Source organism: Amblyomma mixtum, chromosome 1 (assembly GCF_055824585.1).
Source record: "Amblyomma mixtum isolate Tamu chromosome 1, ASM5582458v1, whole genome shotgun sequence".
Taxonomy (NCBI): Eukaryota; Metazoa; Arthropoda; class Arachnida; order Ixodida; family Ixodidae; genus Amblyomma; species Amblyomma mixtum.
The window spans coordinates 326,843,989-326,860,110 of record NC_143012.1 but is presented as its reverse complement, the minus strand read 5'-3'; the positions used below and the strand labels follow the sequence as shown (position 1 = coordinate 326,860,110).

Sequence of the window (16,122 nt, the reverse complement as noted above, 5' to 3'; positions counted from 1 at the left end):
TGTGAACGAAGGGGACTTGTGCGGTATTCTTTTGTAAGAGCTATTCACTGATGCGGCTACGGGTAATTTGCGTTTTACATTGTTCCATTGCACTCAAATGTTACTTTGGCGTTGGTGTGATTTGCTGTATTTGTGGCAGTTAGGTTTCTTTTAACCTAACTTATTTAAATGTTTGAGTGTTGTGTGCACATGTAGATGAGAGTGGCTGAAGTCAACTTGAAGTGGGTGGTGGAGTGGTGGCTGGAGTGGGTGAGGGAACAAACGCGTGTTAATGAAATTCTAGTCGAAATCAAGAGGAAGAAGTGGGCTTGGGCAGGGCATGTAATGCGAAGGCAAGATAACCGCTGGTCCTTAAGGGTAACAGAGTTTATTCCAAGAGAAAGCAAACGTAGCAGGGGACGGCAGCAAGTTAGGTGGGCGGATGAGATAAAGAAGTTTGCGGGGATACAGTGGCGGCAACTGACAAAGGACAGGGTTAATTGGAGAGACATGGGAGAGGCCTTTGCCCTGCAGTGGGTGTAATCAGGCTGATGATGATGATGATGATGAAGTCAACTACGTCTGGAGTGGCTCAGAGGGAGACAAGATAGCGTAAAGAAAGCTCCAGTTTTATGCCTGCCTACACAGCCACCGGTTACTCATCGTCACGGACGTGGATGTCACATTTCTGAGCGACTAATGCTTTTAAGAACATTTGATAAAGAGAGATATGTGTAGTTGTGGCAAATTCCGCGTTTATCTTCGTGACAAATCGCTTCCGAGACCGGCAACCCGTGATACCGGGGCTTGCAGCCCAGAAGGGATTGCACATCGCCGCTTTTTCTACCGCGATCACGACCCAGGGCTCGGGACCCACATGAGCAGTGCACAAAAGATCTGGGAATCTGTAACAGCGCTTCACAATACACGCGATAGTGATTGCATTTTCAGCGCATCAGAGTTCATTCGTGACGTTGCACGGCAGCTGCCGGGTATCAGCGACTTCTCGCTTAATCATTGTTAATCTGTCAGAGAGCTGTCCTAGTTATGCGTCAGCGAGTGTCATTTTTGCTTGAATAGCGCAGCAGTCCAACAGCTGCGCACTGCCCAAGCCATATCGCCGCAGTCATAGTGTTGTCTTACGGAGCGACGAAGCAGAACCGGCTTTGCCCCTCATCGCAGCGCCTTCTCTTTAACTGCAGGATGAACGTGAAGGACTCGTACAGCTGGTTCCTGCCTGACCGGGATCCACGGGTGGAAGGATGGGTGCTCATCGGGAGTCCCGTGGCGGTGACCACCATCCTCGCCTGTTACGCCTACTTCGTGAAGATCTGGGGGCCGCGCATGATGAAGAACGCCAAGCCGTTCGAGTTGCGGAAAACCATCCTGTGCTACAACGCCGCTATGGTTTTGGCCAACCTCGCGATAGCCACACGAGTCGGCTACTACGCCTTCGTCACGGGCCACTACGAGCTATTCCTGCAGGGACCAGACCTGTCCACCAGGCCAACCACCGTGATTTTGCTTCAGGTGAGGCCGCAACTTTCATGTCTTCTTCACGTGTTTTTGGCGCAATGGGCACAATACGCATAATGTATACAGAGAGACGCCGATATCGGGTTTGGATGTTGCGCTGAAGCTGAACTAGCGCGGGCCTGTTGGCTCAGTGCCCTGCATAAAATTAAACATAGCAGGGCGCGCTGAATTATTTTATCGTACAAAATAATATGAAAATTGGAAATGATGTCCCGGTCGGATGCCTTTTCGGACGACGTTATATGAGCCAGTCTTAGAAAATGTAAACTTGAACTATTTCTGAACTAATAAGAGCCTCAGAAGTCAGCGGTGTGCCACAGTAACGATAAGGTAAAGCTTGGGTGTTATAACGTACAGATACCGACCCGAAAGTGCAGTTACTTCGACCAATTGAGGCAGCAGGGACGTGTATCTTAATCTGCTCGTTTCGCTCATTTTCTCGTCGCAGGTTTCCTGGTGGTACCTCGTGCTGCGACTGTCTGAGTGCATCGAGACTGTGTTCTTCGTGTTGCGCAAGAAGTTCAACCAGGTCAGCGGCCTGCACGTCTTCCATCACGTTTCTGTCTCGTTCTGCACCTACTTCTACATCACCTACGGCGGCTTCTCCATCGCCTGCTTCGAGACCGTGTTCAACTCGAGTGTGCACGTGGTCATGTACGCCTATTACTTCCTGGCCGCTCTGGGGCCGGGAGTCCAGAAGCACCTCTGGTGGAAGCGCTACCTGACACGCCTTCAGCTTGTCCAGTTCATCTTCATGATCGTGCGCAACATCTGCCTCGTGTTCACGCTGGGTGTGCCTTACTTTTCGCTGCCGCTGTTCATGCTATCGCAGTGTCTCATCTTCTTCATCCAGTTCCTCAGCTTCTATATTCGGTCGTACAAGTCGAACGTTGTACGGCTGGTCAAGTGCGACGGGTCTTCCCCTGACGAGCACTGGAAGGCGGAGCGAGTGAAAGCTCAGTGAAGAACAGTAACCAGAACTTACAGCTGGGCCGAGACACTGGCTCAGTGTCGTCGTGAACGGGGCTTGGCAGTCGGAAGGCCCGCCATGGGCGATGCAAAGTCAAAGGTGAACGGCTCGAGTGGAAAGCTTGTGCTGTGCGCTAACCTCCACTCTGGAATGCACTTCGTCAACCTTCCGACTCCTGCCAGCTTGTCGAAGTTTTCTGAGAATGACGTTTCCTGTGGTGAATGTTGTGAAAGTACGCCGCGCGGTGACCTCTTTCAGCGCGGTGGTCGCGCAAGATGGTGAATGTGTGAGTGACAACGCCAACGCGACATCGTATTGCGACGCATGGTCAAGGACGATGCAGCTGATTGCCAGCACCGGTGCGTTGCAAGATGATACGACGCGGGGTCGCAGCTTTTTCCGTCTGTGTATGCGCGAATGAGCACGAAAACGCCGTTACGTGTCTTCCTAGTAACTGTGGTAGCAGCCCGAGGACAATGACTGCTACGTGGTCTCAATGCATCGGTATCAGAAGCCCAGCGTATTTATATTTCTGAGTGCATTTTTTAAAAACTATACACACATCTAACAAATCCAACGACGTTGCCTTAAGCACTGCTTCGACCGTGTTCTGTAAGGAACACGACTCGAAGGTCTCGACATATACGCCGAATCCACGTCGAATGACGGCTTGTGTACATAGTCTGTAATAAACAATGCAATACGCACACTTAAGATCTGATGCATGGCTTCTTTGTCGTTTTATTTCTGTGCATAACGTGCATGACCGGCGCAATGACACCAGTTTGAGGTCACGCACTTTTTCTGCTAGCAGTTTCAAGGATGGAAGTATCTGCCTATCACACTGAAAGTGCTGAACTGACAATGGAACGATAGATTTCGTATCGGTAGCAAACATGTTGCCAGGAGATAGCTGTCTTTATATATTTTCTTTCTACTCTGATATAAATCTCCTCGTCGAATTTACTGAGTTTAGCAAATGGCAACTACGATTTTTCGTACCGTGGACCATTCGATGGTATGACGTAACATGAGCTCAGATGAGTGCGCGATAGCAAAGTTTAAAGTTTTCAGTAAATATATATCCCGCACTATAAGTTGTGGAGATGCGAAACCGGCAGACCGAAGTATATCGCTAACGTCTATACCTTCTGAGTGAATGGGTGTTTCTCGACTCTGCAGGTCTTGCTGGCACTGATTCAAACCGTTATGCAAACGCTAGCAGCACCGATCCAAGGAGTGCGGTGAGGTAACCTTGTTCCAGTGCCAGAATGAACGGAGGCTTTGCAGACGCTACTTCAGAAGAAGTGAAGAGAAATAGAAAACATCTAGTTTAGTATTCTGTTCATCATTGGCTCGAATTTTGATGAGGCAGTGAGGGCATAGGATTGCTCCGACAGCGCTCGCGTGAGCAAGTCGCGACAGGTATCAGCTGTTACATTTGCTTCCAAGAAATTATTCGCAAGGAATTTAATAAGGACGGAGAACTTGGCGAGTTGGTGGGTATTCGTGGTTTAAACTGCGCGAAGAAACGAGGCACCGTTCCGTGAATAAAAATCAGTTGTTAGTCTGCGCCTGTGTCGTGTATTTTTCTCCCGCAGCGTCCTCGTTTCTTCACGCAGTTTAAACCATGCAAGGAATTTGTTTCATAATCCCAAGAAGGAGATTAAAATCTGTACCAGGAATTTATTGACATTTAAAAAGAACTTAAGTGACGTGTGCGTTGAGATCTTGATTTCATGATAAACTTCATGGCGACAGCGCGCCGATTATCATTCAGCCAACATATTGGCATGCTATTTGGACAGTAAAGAAATCCCAGTGAGTTATCTATAAAACCACCGACGCTGGCTGAAACGATCATTTTTTTTTTTTTAATCCCATCGGAGCTGAGAACCCATTCAAAAGGGCGCCAATTCAGCAGAATTGATGGCGCTAAAAAGCTATGACACAAGTTTGGGACACGTTAACAGAGGGAGGCTAGATTTTTTTAAGAATGAAGTTTTCGGAAGCAATACTTATTACCGTCCAGGCTCACCTCGCAGAACCACGACCATGGCCGATTGGCCGCCTTTGATTAGGTGCGTGCAGTTTCCTCAGGAGCCGCATGGCCACCGCTTTTAGGTCACTAGGTCACGGAGGTATGGGCTCAGGAGTCCATCGTTCCCGATTCTGTGTCCGAGTACCCGTACACCCTCAATAGAATTGAAGTCGGGCTGCACGGCGCGTGATTTGAATGTTGTGCAGCGCATTGACCAACGAGCACAGAGTAAAAATAAGAGCCCCGAACAAGCGCTTGTCCTCACTGAGTGTTGATGCCTCAATACGCTTTGGCACTTCTAAAAACTTAAAAAATAATTTTCAAATGTCATCGTTGTCCCCCGCCTTACCTTACCTTAATACTGGTCCGGGATAGGATGTTTCCACGTTATAGCACCGTAGTTTTGATGTAGGAACCCACTCCTTAGTTCTGTCGGGAAACTCCATTTTGGAGGCAGAGTTTGCGCAGCCACGTGGCGTTTACTCGAAGTTATGAGACCTTGATGCCTGACCGCAGTATTGCACGGCTCCTTGGCCAACCGGACAAAAAATGACAGAGAATTTTTTCCTATATTCTATAAACGTGCGAAAGCAGAATTGCATGAACTTTGGCCTACCATGTTACTGTACTGTTGGCCTTGTAATGTTGACTTATGACGTTTTAGATGCCGTAAATGGAAGGGTTTTATCGTGGTTAAACCAAGTAGCACGAGCGAAAGCAATTGAGGCAACACCGCCTCAGAGGCAACCGCATGAAAAAATGCACGCCACAGCAGTGCTCGTTCATCGCGTGATTTCGACGTCGATGGCTCCCGCATGTCGGGAGCCAGGACGGCAGATCGCGCCTGAAATGCGGTGCGGGCAGGAGTATTGGCTAAGCGGGGGCGCTAGGAGGTAAACATTGTGGGATGGTGGCACCTTAGGCAGTGTTGGCATAAGCCTCCAAACATCACGAGACCTTCCTCGGTGTTTACCCATCGGAATAGTGCTTTCGCACTAAAAAATGCTGCCTTATCGCGGCATTGCAGCAGTGTGGCATGAGGCCTATGCCGCATTGGCGAACGGGTCCCTACCGTGCGAGGCAACGCTCGACATGCACCCCTCTGTGGGATTGCGCTGAGACTCGTGCGTCATCGTGAAAAATGATTTTCGGTCTTGAGGCATGCGCCGCGTTTGCGCTCCGGCGTTCCTCCGGGACACAAGACTCACCTTTCCGGTGAACATCCTTAGGTGCGTTTTCTTTGTATATATGTGTGCCACCATTGGGATCTGGAGTCACGTTTCAGACGTATGGTTGACATTATACGGAGGCCTCCACTAGGGCATCCCTTTTAGAGAGTTCCTGCAGGACCTTAAACCTACCTGATAAAACTATAAAGAAGCCATAAACTCAGGGATAGCATCAATGTAATAGGAGTATTCAGAGAGGGACGCTGCATCATCAGAGCTCAATGGATCCCTTAAATTACGAAGAAAAAAAAGCAGATATCACATGTTCTGCTCACATGACATTTACTAAGTTCTTCGTCCTCATTTTCCTTCTTCCTCTTTTCAACCAATATTTCTATTTTTTCTTTTCTAGTGCAAGGCAGCCATTCGGGCCCCTTATCCTGTTTCCTGCTTATATTTACCAACTAATGCTCAAGATGGCGCCATGTTGCCTATGTTCAGTGAAGAACACGAAGGGAGAAATACGCACGGTGCAGCCCTGTATGAAATAGAATAAGTGAGCGTACTGCCTCTATACAGGACGCATGATTAAACTCGTATGTTCGTGATCCTTCTGGAGGTGCACGGAGAAGTTCTTCGTGATTCTTCCCCTAAAATATGTGAACAATACTTTTTAGGGAGGCGATGGGGAAATCAACGCCTCTAGTCGTAGATATCGCACAAACTTTCACTTCAGCGCCTCGCATAGTCCAAATCGACATCTCTGCAGAAATACAACGGCTTGTGTCTTTGAGATAAGGAAGAACTGGATTGTTTTTTTTTCCTTGCTTCTAGTTGCATAAATAAATATGGCTTCAGATTATGAGAAGTATTCCATGTGGCTGTGCCCTGCTAACCTTGTTTTGTCTGCATCATAGCAAGGTTTCCGGGATTCCAAGAGTTTTTTGGTGTGCTTAATTATTCGAACTGTGCAAGGGCTATCCCCAATCTTAGCTGGCTCAAACAAGGTTGTCGGATTTAAAAATGTGCTGAGGACAAAACTACTTCGCTCCAAACTGCACACGATGACACAAATGTAAATTTAGAGCGGCAATGGCGTGAGGGAAGGGCAACGGCAGCCACAAAGCCGAACCTTTTTCGTCTGCTCTGCTCCTTATTAGGCAACACCGGTGTATAGGCGGTAGAGTGCCACTAACCTTAATGTCAGTGACTCACCTGCTCAGGCATACAAGAATAGGCGCTAATGACTGCGCCCTTGAAGACGACATCCCGTTTCACGTGCAGTCGTAAGTAACTCAAAATTCTTTCCATATACGGCTAATGCCAGGAGATATTGCCAGGAGATTAGAGAATCTTTCCTGAGCGTCCGTACGTTCCCTATCAACTCCGGTATGTTCTCCGAAAAGTCACCGCTATTTCTGCTTGCCTCTCATAACTTTTCGTCGATGAGGGCCTGATCTAAAATCAATGCTTTCTTTGATTTAAAAATCATATTTGCCTCGCAGAAGAAAACAGAACAAATGAATACCACAGAACAGTTGTTTTTCAGCAAAATTTAGACGCCGTAGGTATTGCATTCTTCCTCACAAATATGAGTAATATGGAGTGGCCTAAGTTAAGGTGCTTGCGAGGAGGAGAAAATGTGGTACCGGAATTTGAACGCTTGTTTAGTAAAACAGCAGTCTAGCGTCGTATGGTGACGGTGAATAATTTAAATATGAAGGAACTTGAGTACGCCTGAATCCAAAATGAAGATTAACTTGTTAAAATTCGAAAAAAAAAATGTGCACTTTTTATCGTTTAAGATTGCACAACACAGGAACAACAGCGTGATAGAATCTGAGAGGGCAGAACGTGTGGCAGTAGCGGCTTCACTGTTACAGCTGCTACTACATCACGCTGTGTCGGGAATGTACATTAGCAAGCAGCAATATCAGCGTCAATATTTAACGCAATTGTAGGGTAACACCAGCAATGGCTCTAAAACACCTTTTTCAGTTTCAAACAGCAAAAATAAGCTAAAAATAAAAACAACACCCCCTTCGGGCTGTTAAAAAAGCAGTCGCTTAAATTAAGTTTTCTTTTTGGAGTAAGCGCGGACGTAGAAGGCGACAAACCACACAAAGAACAAAACAGCTTGCGCCACCTCGAGCCAGACGAAGAGACGCACGTAGTTGCCGTTGGCGACCGCCATACCGATGGAATGGGCGAATAGCAGGACGAACTGCACAATCTGCATCATGGTCAGGTACTTCTTCCACCATAGCAGGCGTTTGTAGGCCGGACCCAAGGCCGCCAGGAAGTAGTACGTGTACATGAAGACGTGCACGAAGGTGTTCATGCAGGTGACGAACATGCCGTGCGACTGTGCACCGTAGCTCAGGCTCAACCACATGTTCCAGGTGACGACGACGTGGTGCACGACGTGCAGTGCACTAACCTGGTGGTTGTTCTTGCGCAGCACGAAGAACACGGTGTCGGCCAGTTCGGAGATTTTGAACACGTAGAACCACCACGAGAGGTTCAAGATGTCAAGGTTAGCCGGAGAGACGCCCAGGTCGAGGTCCTGGAGGAACGTATATCCGAGGTCCCAGTAAGACAGCTTTGCGAAGCGGCAGAAGAAGAAGGCGCTCAGGAGAGTGGCCGAAAGGTTGTAGGTCAGCATCCACATCTTGAGGTTAAAGGGCTTCCGGCGCGACATCCAACGGGGGCCGGCCACCTTGACGAAATAGACGTACGCGGCCGTGATGAAGAATACGGGCAGCGGACTGCCGGCCAGCGCCCATCCCTCGGTCTTGGAGTCCCTTCTCGGCAGCCACAAGACACTGGCGTCGTCAGAGAAGCGTACCGCGTCCGGTGTCATGGCGGACAGTACGTGGGAACAGACTTCGTCGTCGGAGGAAACCGCTTCCCGCTAAAGTGTCTCATGAACGTAAGCCCGATGGGCTTACGAGCCGCGGCCATGCATGGAGCCTCTGCCCCCTTTAGCTATATTACATGCGCGACTGAGGCGACGTCACCAGTACTCGAGAGCGAAATTATGCACGTTCGAAGTAACTGGGGTTCTTCTGTGAAGGCGAAAGTAGACGAGGAGGAAGTTGCGAGACAGATGCCAGTGTTACAGATCAGGAAAAAAAAAATACGTGTCAGAGCAGAAATAAAACATAGTAACTCGAAACCTGCAGATTCTCTTTCTGGCTGTCTGTGCCTCCATTATTCGAAACAAGGATGGAAACCGCGAGAAAGGCTGTCTCAAAATACATAGCCGGACGAGCTTCACTCCGCTTGACTCGACTGAACGTACCAGGCGGAAGAACGGAACGGTCGTGACACATGAGGAATTAAAAAGCGGATTACGAGGCCCCGTGGGCTAAAAAAAAAAAAAGAAATAACAAGATGAGCCGTCAAGCCACGCGATAGGGAGGAAGCGGCTGTCCTGTCTCGACAAGATTAACGCAGCGCCCTCGATTTGTTGTATTTCTTTCTCTCCGCGAGCGTTTCCTATCCTGGCCGGGGCTTCGAGATGATTGAGTCTGCTCTTGCAGAAACCTCAATGTCGTTTACCCTTGACAGGCGGCGGTTAACTCTGCCTCTGACCTGGATCCCAGCGCACATACACCGTCTCTCGAAAGACGTGCAACGCATGTCTCAGGGGGGAAACAAGAGCCAGGCGCGCACTCACTTCATCGTATGTCAAGCAAGATGCTCAAGTTAGAAGTGTAGCCTAGTTACGCCACTTGAGACGTGGCCGCATCAAGCCGTGCTTTTTGTGGGACAAACCTCATGTGATGTGTCCTGAGCATGGTGTAATCCTGAGCGAGGAAAGCAGTAAGCCGAAACGAATTGATTTCGTCGACAATGAGGATGGTGGCCACAGTGATGCGACGTAGAAGAAAAGCGGGCGGAAGGAAAAGTGTTACAGTGTATTGAAGACTTTGATAGCGACGAAAGGGACGGTGGAAGAAGGAAGCGTGTAGTGAAACAAAACTGAAACAGAATAAAAAAATTGAAAGGACGGCTACCACTGGTTAACGCCAGATTCAGCGGCAGCTGTTACAGTATTTGTACTTTGCGATATGCTGCGGTAAACGATATGAGAGCGACCTCCCATCTGTATAGTTCTAGGGCGTTCTTTCTAGTTTTCCACGCATAGTCGTTTTTCTACTAGGCTTGCTCTCCAGTACCGCGTCCTAGAAGCGCAGCACCGCCGATGACCACCCCTCTGGAGGCGCATTTCGCTGCAGCTGTCGCAGATAGACCGTGGTACATTCATCCGCTCTCGCCGCACCCTTCCTCCTCCATCCAAGGTAGCCACCTTGCCGATGGTTACCGTGGTACGCCTTCGTACACTCTCGCCATGACCTCCTGCTCTCGCCGAGTTAACTTGAACACTGGTCATCCTGGTCACGGCACCAGTTAAGATTGAAACACTGGTCATCCTGGTCAAGGCACCAGTTGAGTTTCTTCTCCGGATCGTCGGAATGGGCGGTTGGTCTGATCGAATGCTGAGCAGTTCGAAGGGGACTTCGCGCCTTCGTCCACTCGTCCGGCGACACGTTGCCGGTTGGAGCAGCAACTCCAAACTTCTTGAGAAGCAAAACTTATTTATTGAAGACGGGACCGAAAACAAGAACTTAGAGAAAAAGGCGGTTTAAAAGAAAGGGCTTAAGCGGCCGAGACTGGGACTCGGCGCGCTCCTTCCGCTCTTTGTTGCAGCGGGTTTTAATACCCTCAATTGGGCGGAGCTTTATTAAATCTGCTCTCGCCCAATTTCAACCAATACTGCTGCGATGTCACTGTACATACAAGTGGGCGGGGCCCAGTGCTTGCCAGAGCCCGACTCGGCGCACCGCGCACTTTTCCTGGAACTTTCGCACTTTTTGAGGCGCCAGCAAAGCCGAACTCCACCGCTTAGCGCGACAGTCGGGTGGTTCCAGAAGGCGCCGACCTTACTGACACCCACCACTTGAGAGCTAATCTCTTCTCAATGGGAAACGGTCGTCAGCCCCTTGGTCCCCGTTTCCCGCGGCTTTGCGCTGTCATCATTGGCCGCATTTGTTTTTCCAGTCCCGGACTACTTGCTGACAGGTCTCGGCTTCCGCTCTGACAGGAAACAGCCTCATGGTCACATGACCTACTTGCCATAGGCTGCTTTCGAACTCGGCGCCAGAGCCGGGCTCCCCCTCGGTTACCGTACAAGGACGCTGTCATCTGCTAGCAGACGACGCAAGCCACGGCCACCACGACGCCGAAGCAACGCCGTGCGCTCGATCATGATACTGAGTCGATTTAAAGACTGTACTGTCAGCTTAGCGTAGGTGCATTACAGAACTCAGCTTCGGAGGTATGCTCGCCGCTACTGCTTGCGGCGAAGTTCGCACGAAGTAGCCCAACTCGTTGCGGATCGGCAGATAGACGAAAGCCTTCGCAAAAATGTTGACAACAAGCTCTATAGCTGCTCCAGTATACGAGTGGTTCACCTGCGATGCTTTCAGGTAAGCGTATAGACAGCATGTCGCAAAACAATCGAACGAGAACCTCTTGACGACACGAGCAAACAATACGCGCTCGCAGCTTCGAACGCGCGTCCGTGTGCGGTGGATTTCAAGAAAATAAACGAAGATGCAAGAACAAAAAGTATTGCGATGGCTCAGAGAGCAGCTACGGAGCTCATGTGAAGGTTTAACGCATGATATCGACCTCCTGGAACATAAAAAATACTCAAAATGCACACGGAGTCTAACTCAATATGGCTGCCAGCGCGGCGCGCAGCTATCGTCTGCTGCCTTCTCAGCAGCCCCAAGCAGCCCGCGGACTGCCATAGGCTAAAAACGAACGCGTTGCTATGGCGATGCAGGCAGGCAGGTAGGCGGAGCTTTCGGGCTGCCCGAGAAAAACAAATGCCGGAGTCGAGTCCGCAAGTAGTCCCGGACAGTCCGGGACTGAAAAACAAATGCGCCCATTGTCAACCCCTCCCGACTTCAGACGGACACGGTAGGGGGGGGGGGGGGGGGGGAATTAGCTACTGGCGCCGTAGGCTTCTACCTTAACTCGCCGTACCCTCCCTTTCCTTCTAGGGGACCTACCCTACGGCATGCCCAACAATTTTGGACAAGAGCATTTTTGAACGGGAAAGAATTTATGAACAGAATTTTTTGTCTTATATTGTATGATTTCCCTATGACAGGTTAGTCGCGAGTCTGCGCTTGTTGTGTTATCTTCTTGTCCTTGTCTTTTTGTGCGCAGTACCCCCCTTGTATTCACCATGACTGACCGACTAGCCCAACAACGTACGCTCTTAAACAATAAATACCTGTATATCCGCAGATCTCCCGTCCTTAGGTTTGCAATTTTTGATATTAACGTTTTTGCAATCATCAAATGCGCTTCTCCTTAGTTTCGAAGTGTAATCTTAACTGCTCCGTGCGAGCGATGGAAAAACTGAAAAAAAAAAAGATTTCGCTACATATCGGAAGAATGGACCATTACCTTCAATATTTCCATAGCTACCTTACAATTTTCCAATTTCAAAATTTTTGTCCCAAATTTTAGGACATGGTTGTTTGCCATGGCAAGCAAGTACCAGGTGCCTTCTTACGCTTTCGCTTTTCCGTCCTCCTTCCATGGTAACCATACTCCTCTTGGGGATTCCTCCGCTCTCCCGATACCCTTCTCCTTCCACAGTAACCACCCTCCGAATGATTCCCATGGTATCCACACGCCGGTTATGCATTTCTCCGCTCACGTGATACCTTCCTTCTTTCACGGTAACCACCCTCCGAGTGGTTCCCATGGCAGCACGCACCCATTTGTTATGCCGACGACTAGGAACGACAACGACGTACTACTACGACGCGAAACCCAGGAAATGACATTTAACAGTTGGCGCTGTAAAAACCCATCGGAGAAGTTGGTGACTCACTAGGTGGACGTGCCAGGAGCACTCGGAAAGAAGAAACGGAAGTCCACAAACTGGCATGTGGAAAGAACAAGTCGGCTGACGCGTAAACAAGAACGCAACTCTGCTTTAAAGCGCGCAGCTAACCACAGTTGATTTCAGTAAACAACGCGCAAGAGCAACGCCACCTAGAAGAGGAGGCGTTGACTGAATAAATGCATGCTTTGGTAGGCAGCGTCGTGTCGTGTTATGTTTCATTCCGTTTCTCACGCTGCTGGTTCAGGTGTAGACGTGTGTCAGCTTGCTACTACGACGAATGGTAACGCTATAGGTAAACATGTCTCCCCACATACGCAGAAGTATGAAGGTGCAACACTCCGGCCGACGCACCGCATGCGGCAATCCCTTTCGCGACGGAAACGCACCATGCTGCTGTGTTTGCTGCGCCACGGTGACTCAACCGAGTGTGCGTGCCGCTGTTGCTGCGAGTGACAGACACCGTGATAAACCTTATGCCCCGCTGTCACGCAAGCATGCTATACCAGCGCGAACTCTTCGCTGTATGCAGAGGCGTTGGATTGATGCCAGACAGCACCGAAGAGTTCTTGTATCTATAGGCTCGCGGCTGCGCCAGTGCCCGTATTAAGGTCGATTCACACGACGGACCGTTCGCCCACGGCCCGCGCACTACGTGTTCATGCGTCAGCACATTTAGAGGCGCTCTGCTGGCCGCGAGAGGCCGCGCAGAGCGAGAGGCCGCGGCCGGCAGAGTGCCTCTAAATGTGCTGACGCATGGACACGTAGTGCGCGGGCCGCGGTCGAACGGTCCGTCGTGTGAATCGGCCTTAAGGAATCAGTATCTGCAGCCACGGATTGACCTGTACGGTGCCGTGTCCCTACTGTTCGTATCACTGCTTAACCCTGATGGCGAGCAGGTAACCGTAAGTCATTCGCTGTAAACAGCTCCCTTTCCTGCTTGCCCTAGTTTGTCCCATGCTTTTCCTACCTTTTAACTCTGTATTTATTTCCTTCCTCCCAGGCCAGTGTTCGGTTGCCAGCGAAAATCCAGGCAGCTTTATGCATGGAGACCGGCATCGTTCCTTTTCTTTTTCCGTAATAAACAACCTAATCACATACCACGGCAAAGGAAAACCTCCCGACATATTGCTGCAAAGGAACATATAGCTCATAGGTTAAACGGTAAGCGGACTGTTGAAAAAAAACAAACAAAAAAACTCAAGCCTCACAGAGCTTGTCGCGAGTTAGCGTCTTCCGCTCTGCCTTCGCTGTGAGGGTGCGCAGAAGCCCCGACTTTTCGTAGGCCCGCTCTTGTCGCAGCTGCGACTAATGACGCCGAGAGCTCGGACAAAGCAGTTTCGTGCTGAGGACTGCTTTTACGCGATACCATAAGGATATCTGAAAACCCTTTGTCGAACGTTAAAATAGAAGTTTTCTCTTTCTCTCTCTTCCGCACCACTCCGGGTGATACAGACGCGTGAGCCGCGAACGCCCTCTCGAGCACTAAGCACAGCCCGTACGTGGCCGACGTCGCGATCTCCAGTCACGCTGCACGCACTGCGAGTAGCGAGCCATGGCTGCATGGCCACGAATAAATCCTGTCAGCCTTAAGCAGATCTGCGTCAATAAATATTCCAAGCTTCTGCATACAAATCTTGGTTCAAGCGTGTTAGGGGGGCACCTAGTGAACGCGTTGTGTCGTGTATGAGTTAGTAACGTGTGTGTAGGATGTTCGCTGGTATTATAGTAATTTGTAAAAAATAATACCCAAATAAAGATGTGATAATTAGGCGTCAGAAATTGCGCGGAACGAAAAGGCGGTGTTATGGTGCTTCACTGTACTGAGAAAAATGGTGTATGTTTAGAGCAAGGCTTGTTTAAGAGTCCCGACGTTTACAATGGAAGTACATTGAATAGGTTGGGGCAACCGAAAAGGAAATAAAAATAATAGGCCCCTGCCAGCACCGTTTACACACAACAGGCTTAACCCAATTGAAAAATAAAAGAGGAGGCCCGTAGGCAAGTTGTAATTTGACCACCCGTGGGTGGAAAAATAAAATAATAGGGAAAATGCTACATTAGCGACCCACAGCCGAGAGAGCGGGCCCGGGGAGGCTCCCCTGACCTCCCCTGGGAAGTAGCGGAAAGGGAAATGGGACGTGGGAAGGGAATGGGGACAGCGAGTTTTTTGCTCTGATCCTTCAATTATCTCGACTCCATTACTGGCCCGCCTGGCCAGGGCAGGAAGAGCATCGAGATTGCCCAATGGTGCGGCCCCACTCACGGGATGCCCGACCACCCACCATACGCAACGGGCTCCGACCGTCGGAGACAGGAAAACCTAACACGGGGTCAGTAGCTACCTGGGGCTCCTCATCGCACACTAGAAGGCCTTTCCCACCTGCCGGCTACTAGCCGTCGAAGGTTTTTCGCGGTTTTTCGGACACCGGAAGTATGTGTGATAGTCCCGAGCCAGTGGAGGTCCAGAACGTCAACGGCCTCGCGGCCTCAGAACTGGTCGCTCCGGGGGGGTCCATCTGTGCTTCCTCCAACCATCCATGCACTTATTTCCTCCCCTAGCTTACTCTTCTCCTACTGAGGAGAGAGTGTTCAAGGCTGGGCGACCGGGCCACTAACCAAGAACGTGGCTTAGGATGAGATGACTAAGCCCTCATCCCCCGGCATCCCGCAGGCGGTTAAGCCTGCGGCCGGCCGTAAGGCCGCTTCCCCGAGGCGGCGGTCCTCAGAGCCTGGCCACTATGAACCCCCGCGCGGACCTGGTTTCTCCGTAACCAGAAACCGACGCGTCGGTAGCCAGACTTGCACGCCCCCGCGCGCAGAGGAAGGAAGGTAGCATGTATTTGAAAACATTTTGGCGTTTTGACATGCCTTCCGGGCCGGATTTCGTGGGTCCAACCTGAGTATAAACCCAGGCCTGCCTCCGCTCAGGCATCGGACCTCACGTGCACGACTGGCCCTCACAGTTGTCTGGGAGTCGCTGCCACTCCCATTGGGGGTTTGCATCCCCAGAGGATGGGTCCCGGCCATCCCATCCCCACTGCTGGCATTGCACCGAAACAAAGCCTAGTAGCCGAAACTACACCGGCCCGTATTCGGTGGCGGGGGGGGGGGGGGGGGGGGGGGGGGAGGGGGGGGGGCACGAGCAGGCTGCACAGTCAGATTTCCCCCCCACAATGGAAGTACAGTGAGAGAGAAAAATAATAGCGCATATGTCAGAGTACGCAGCTACTTTATTGTCTCGCAGTGAAGGCACAGACGTGCAGTTTCTGCCGCAGAATAGTCATGACGAGAGAAGGGAAATGCCTCGGAGTACTGCGATGTAGTTTTCCAGCCCTTTTGAAAAACTGTCGATCATTCTATTGAACATTCAAATTTTGCAACTTTGTCAAGAAACTGCAGGGACAGTTAACTATCCGTAAGAGTAGAATGCGACATTAAATTTCACATTTGCCGCAGCTTCTGTGTGTATTTGCCTGCTGTTTCTTTGCAA

The 16,122-nt window shown here is 50.1% G+C and overlaps 1 protein-coding gene and 1 pseudogene across 6 annotated transcripts in view; one reads left to right on the top strand and one right to left on the bottom strand.

Moving 5' to 3' along the window:
* Positions 1-3,206, top strand: part of LOC149372814 (very long chain fatty acid elongase 7-like) — a 44,019-nt gene extending 40,813 nt beyond the window's left edge. For all 6 annotated transcript variants that reach the window (XM_089567343.1, XM_089567339.1, XM_089567344.1 and 3 more), the window contains exons 2-3: positions 1,182-1,509; positions 1,964-3,206. In XM_089567343.1, the coding sequence (XP_089423469.1) occupies positions 1,183-1,509; positions 1,964-2,479 (843 nt within the window). In that variant the 5' untranslated portion in view covers position 1,182 and the 3' untranslated portion in view covers positions 2,480-3,206. The remainder of the gene's footprint in view (positions 1-1,181; positions 1,510-1,963) is intronic.
* A 4,560-nt stretch (positions 3,207-7,766) lies between these two features.
* On the bottom strand, positions 7,767-8,558 carry LOC149372813 (very long chain fatty acid elongase 7 pseudogene; annotated as a pseudogene).
* Between the last annotated feature and the right edge of the window lie 7,564 nt (positions 8,559-16,122).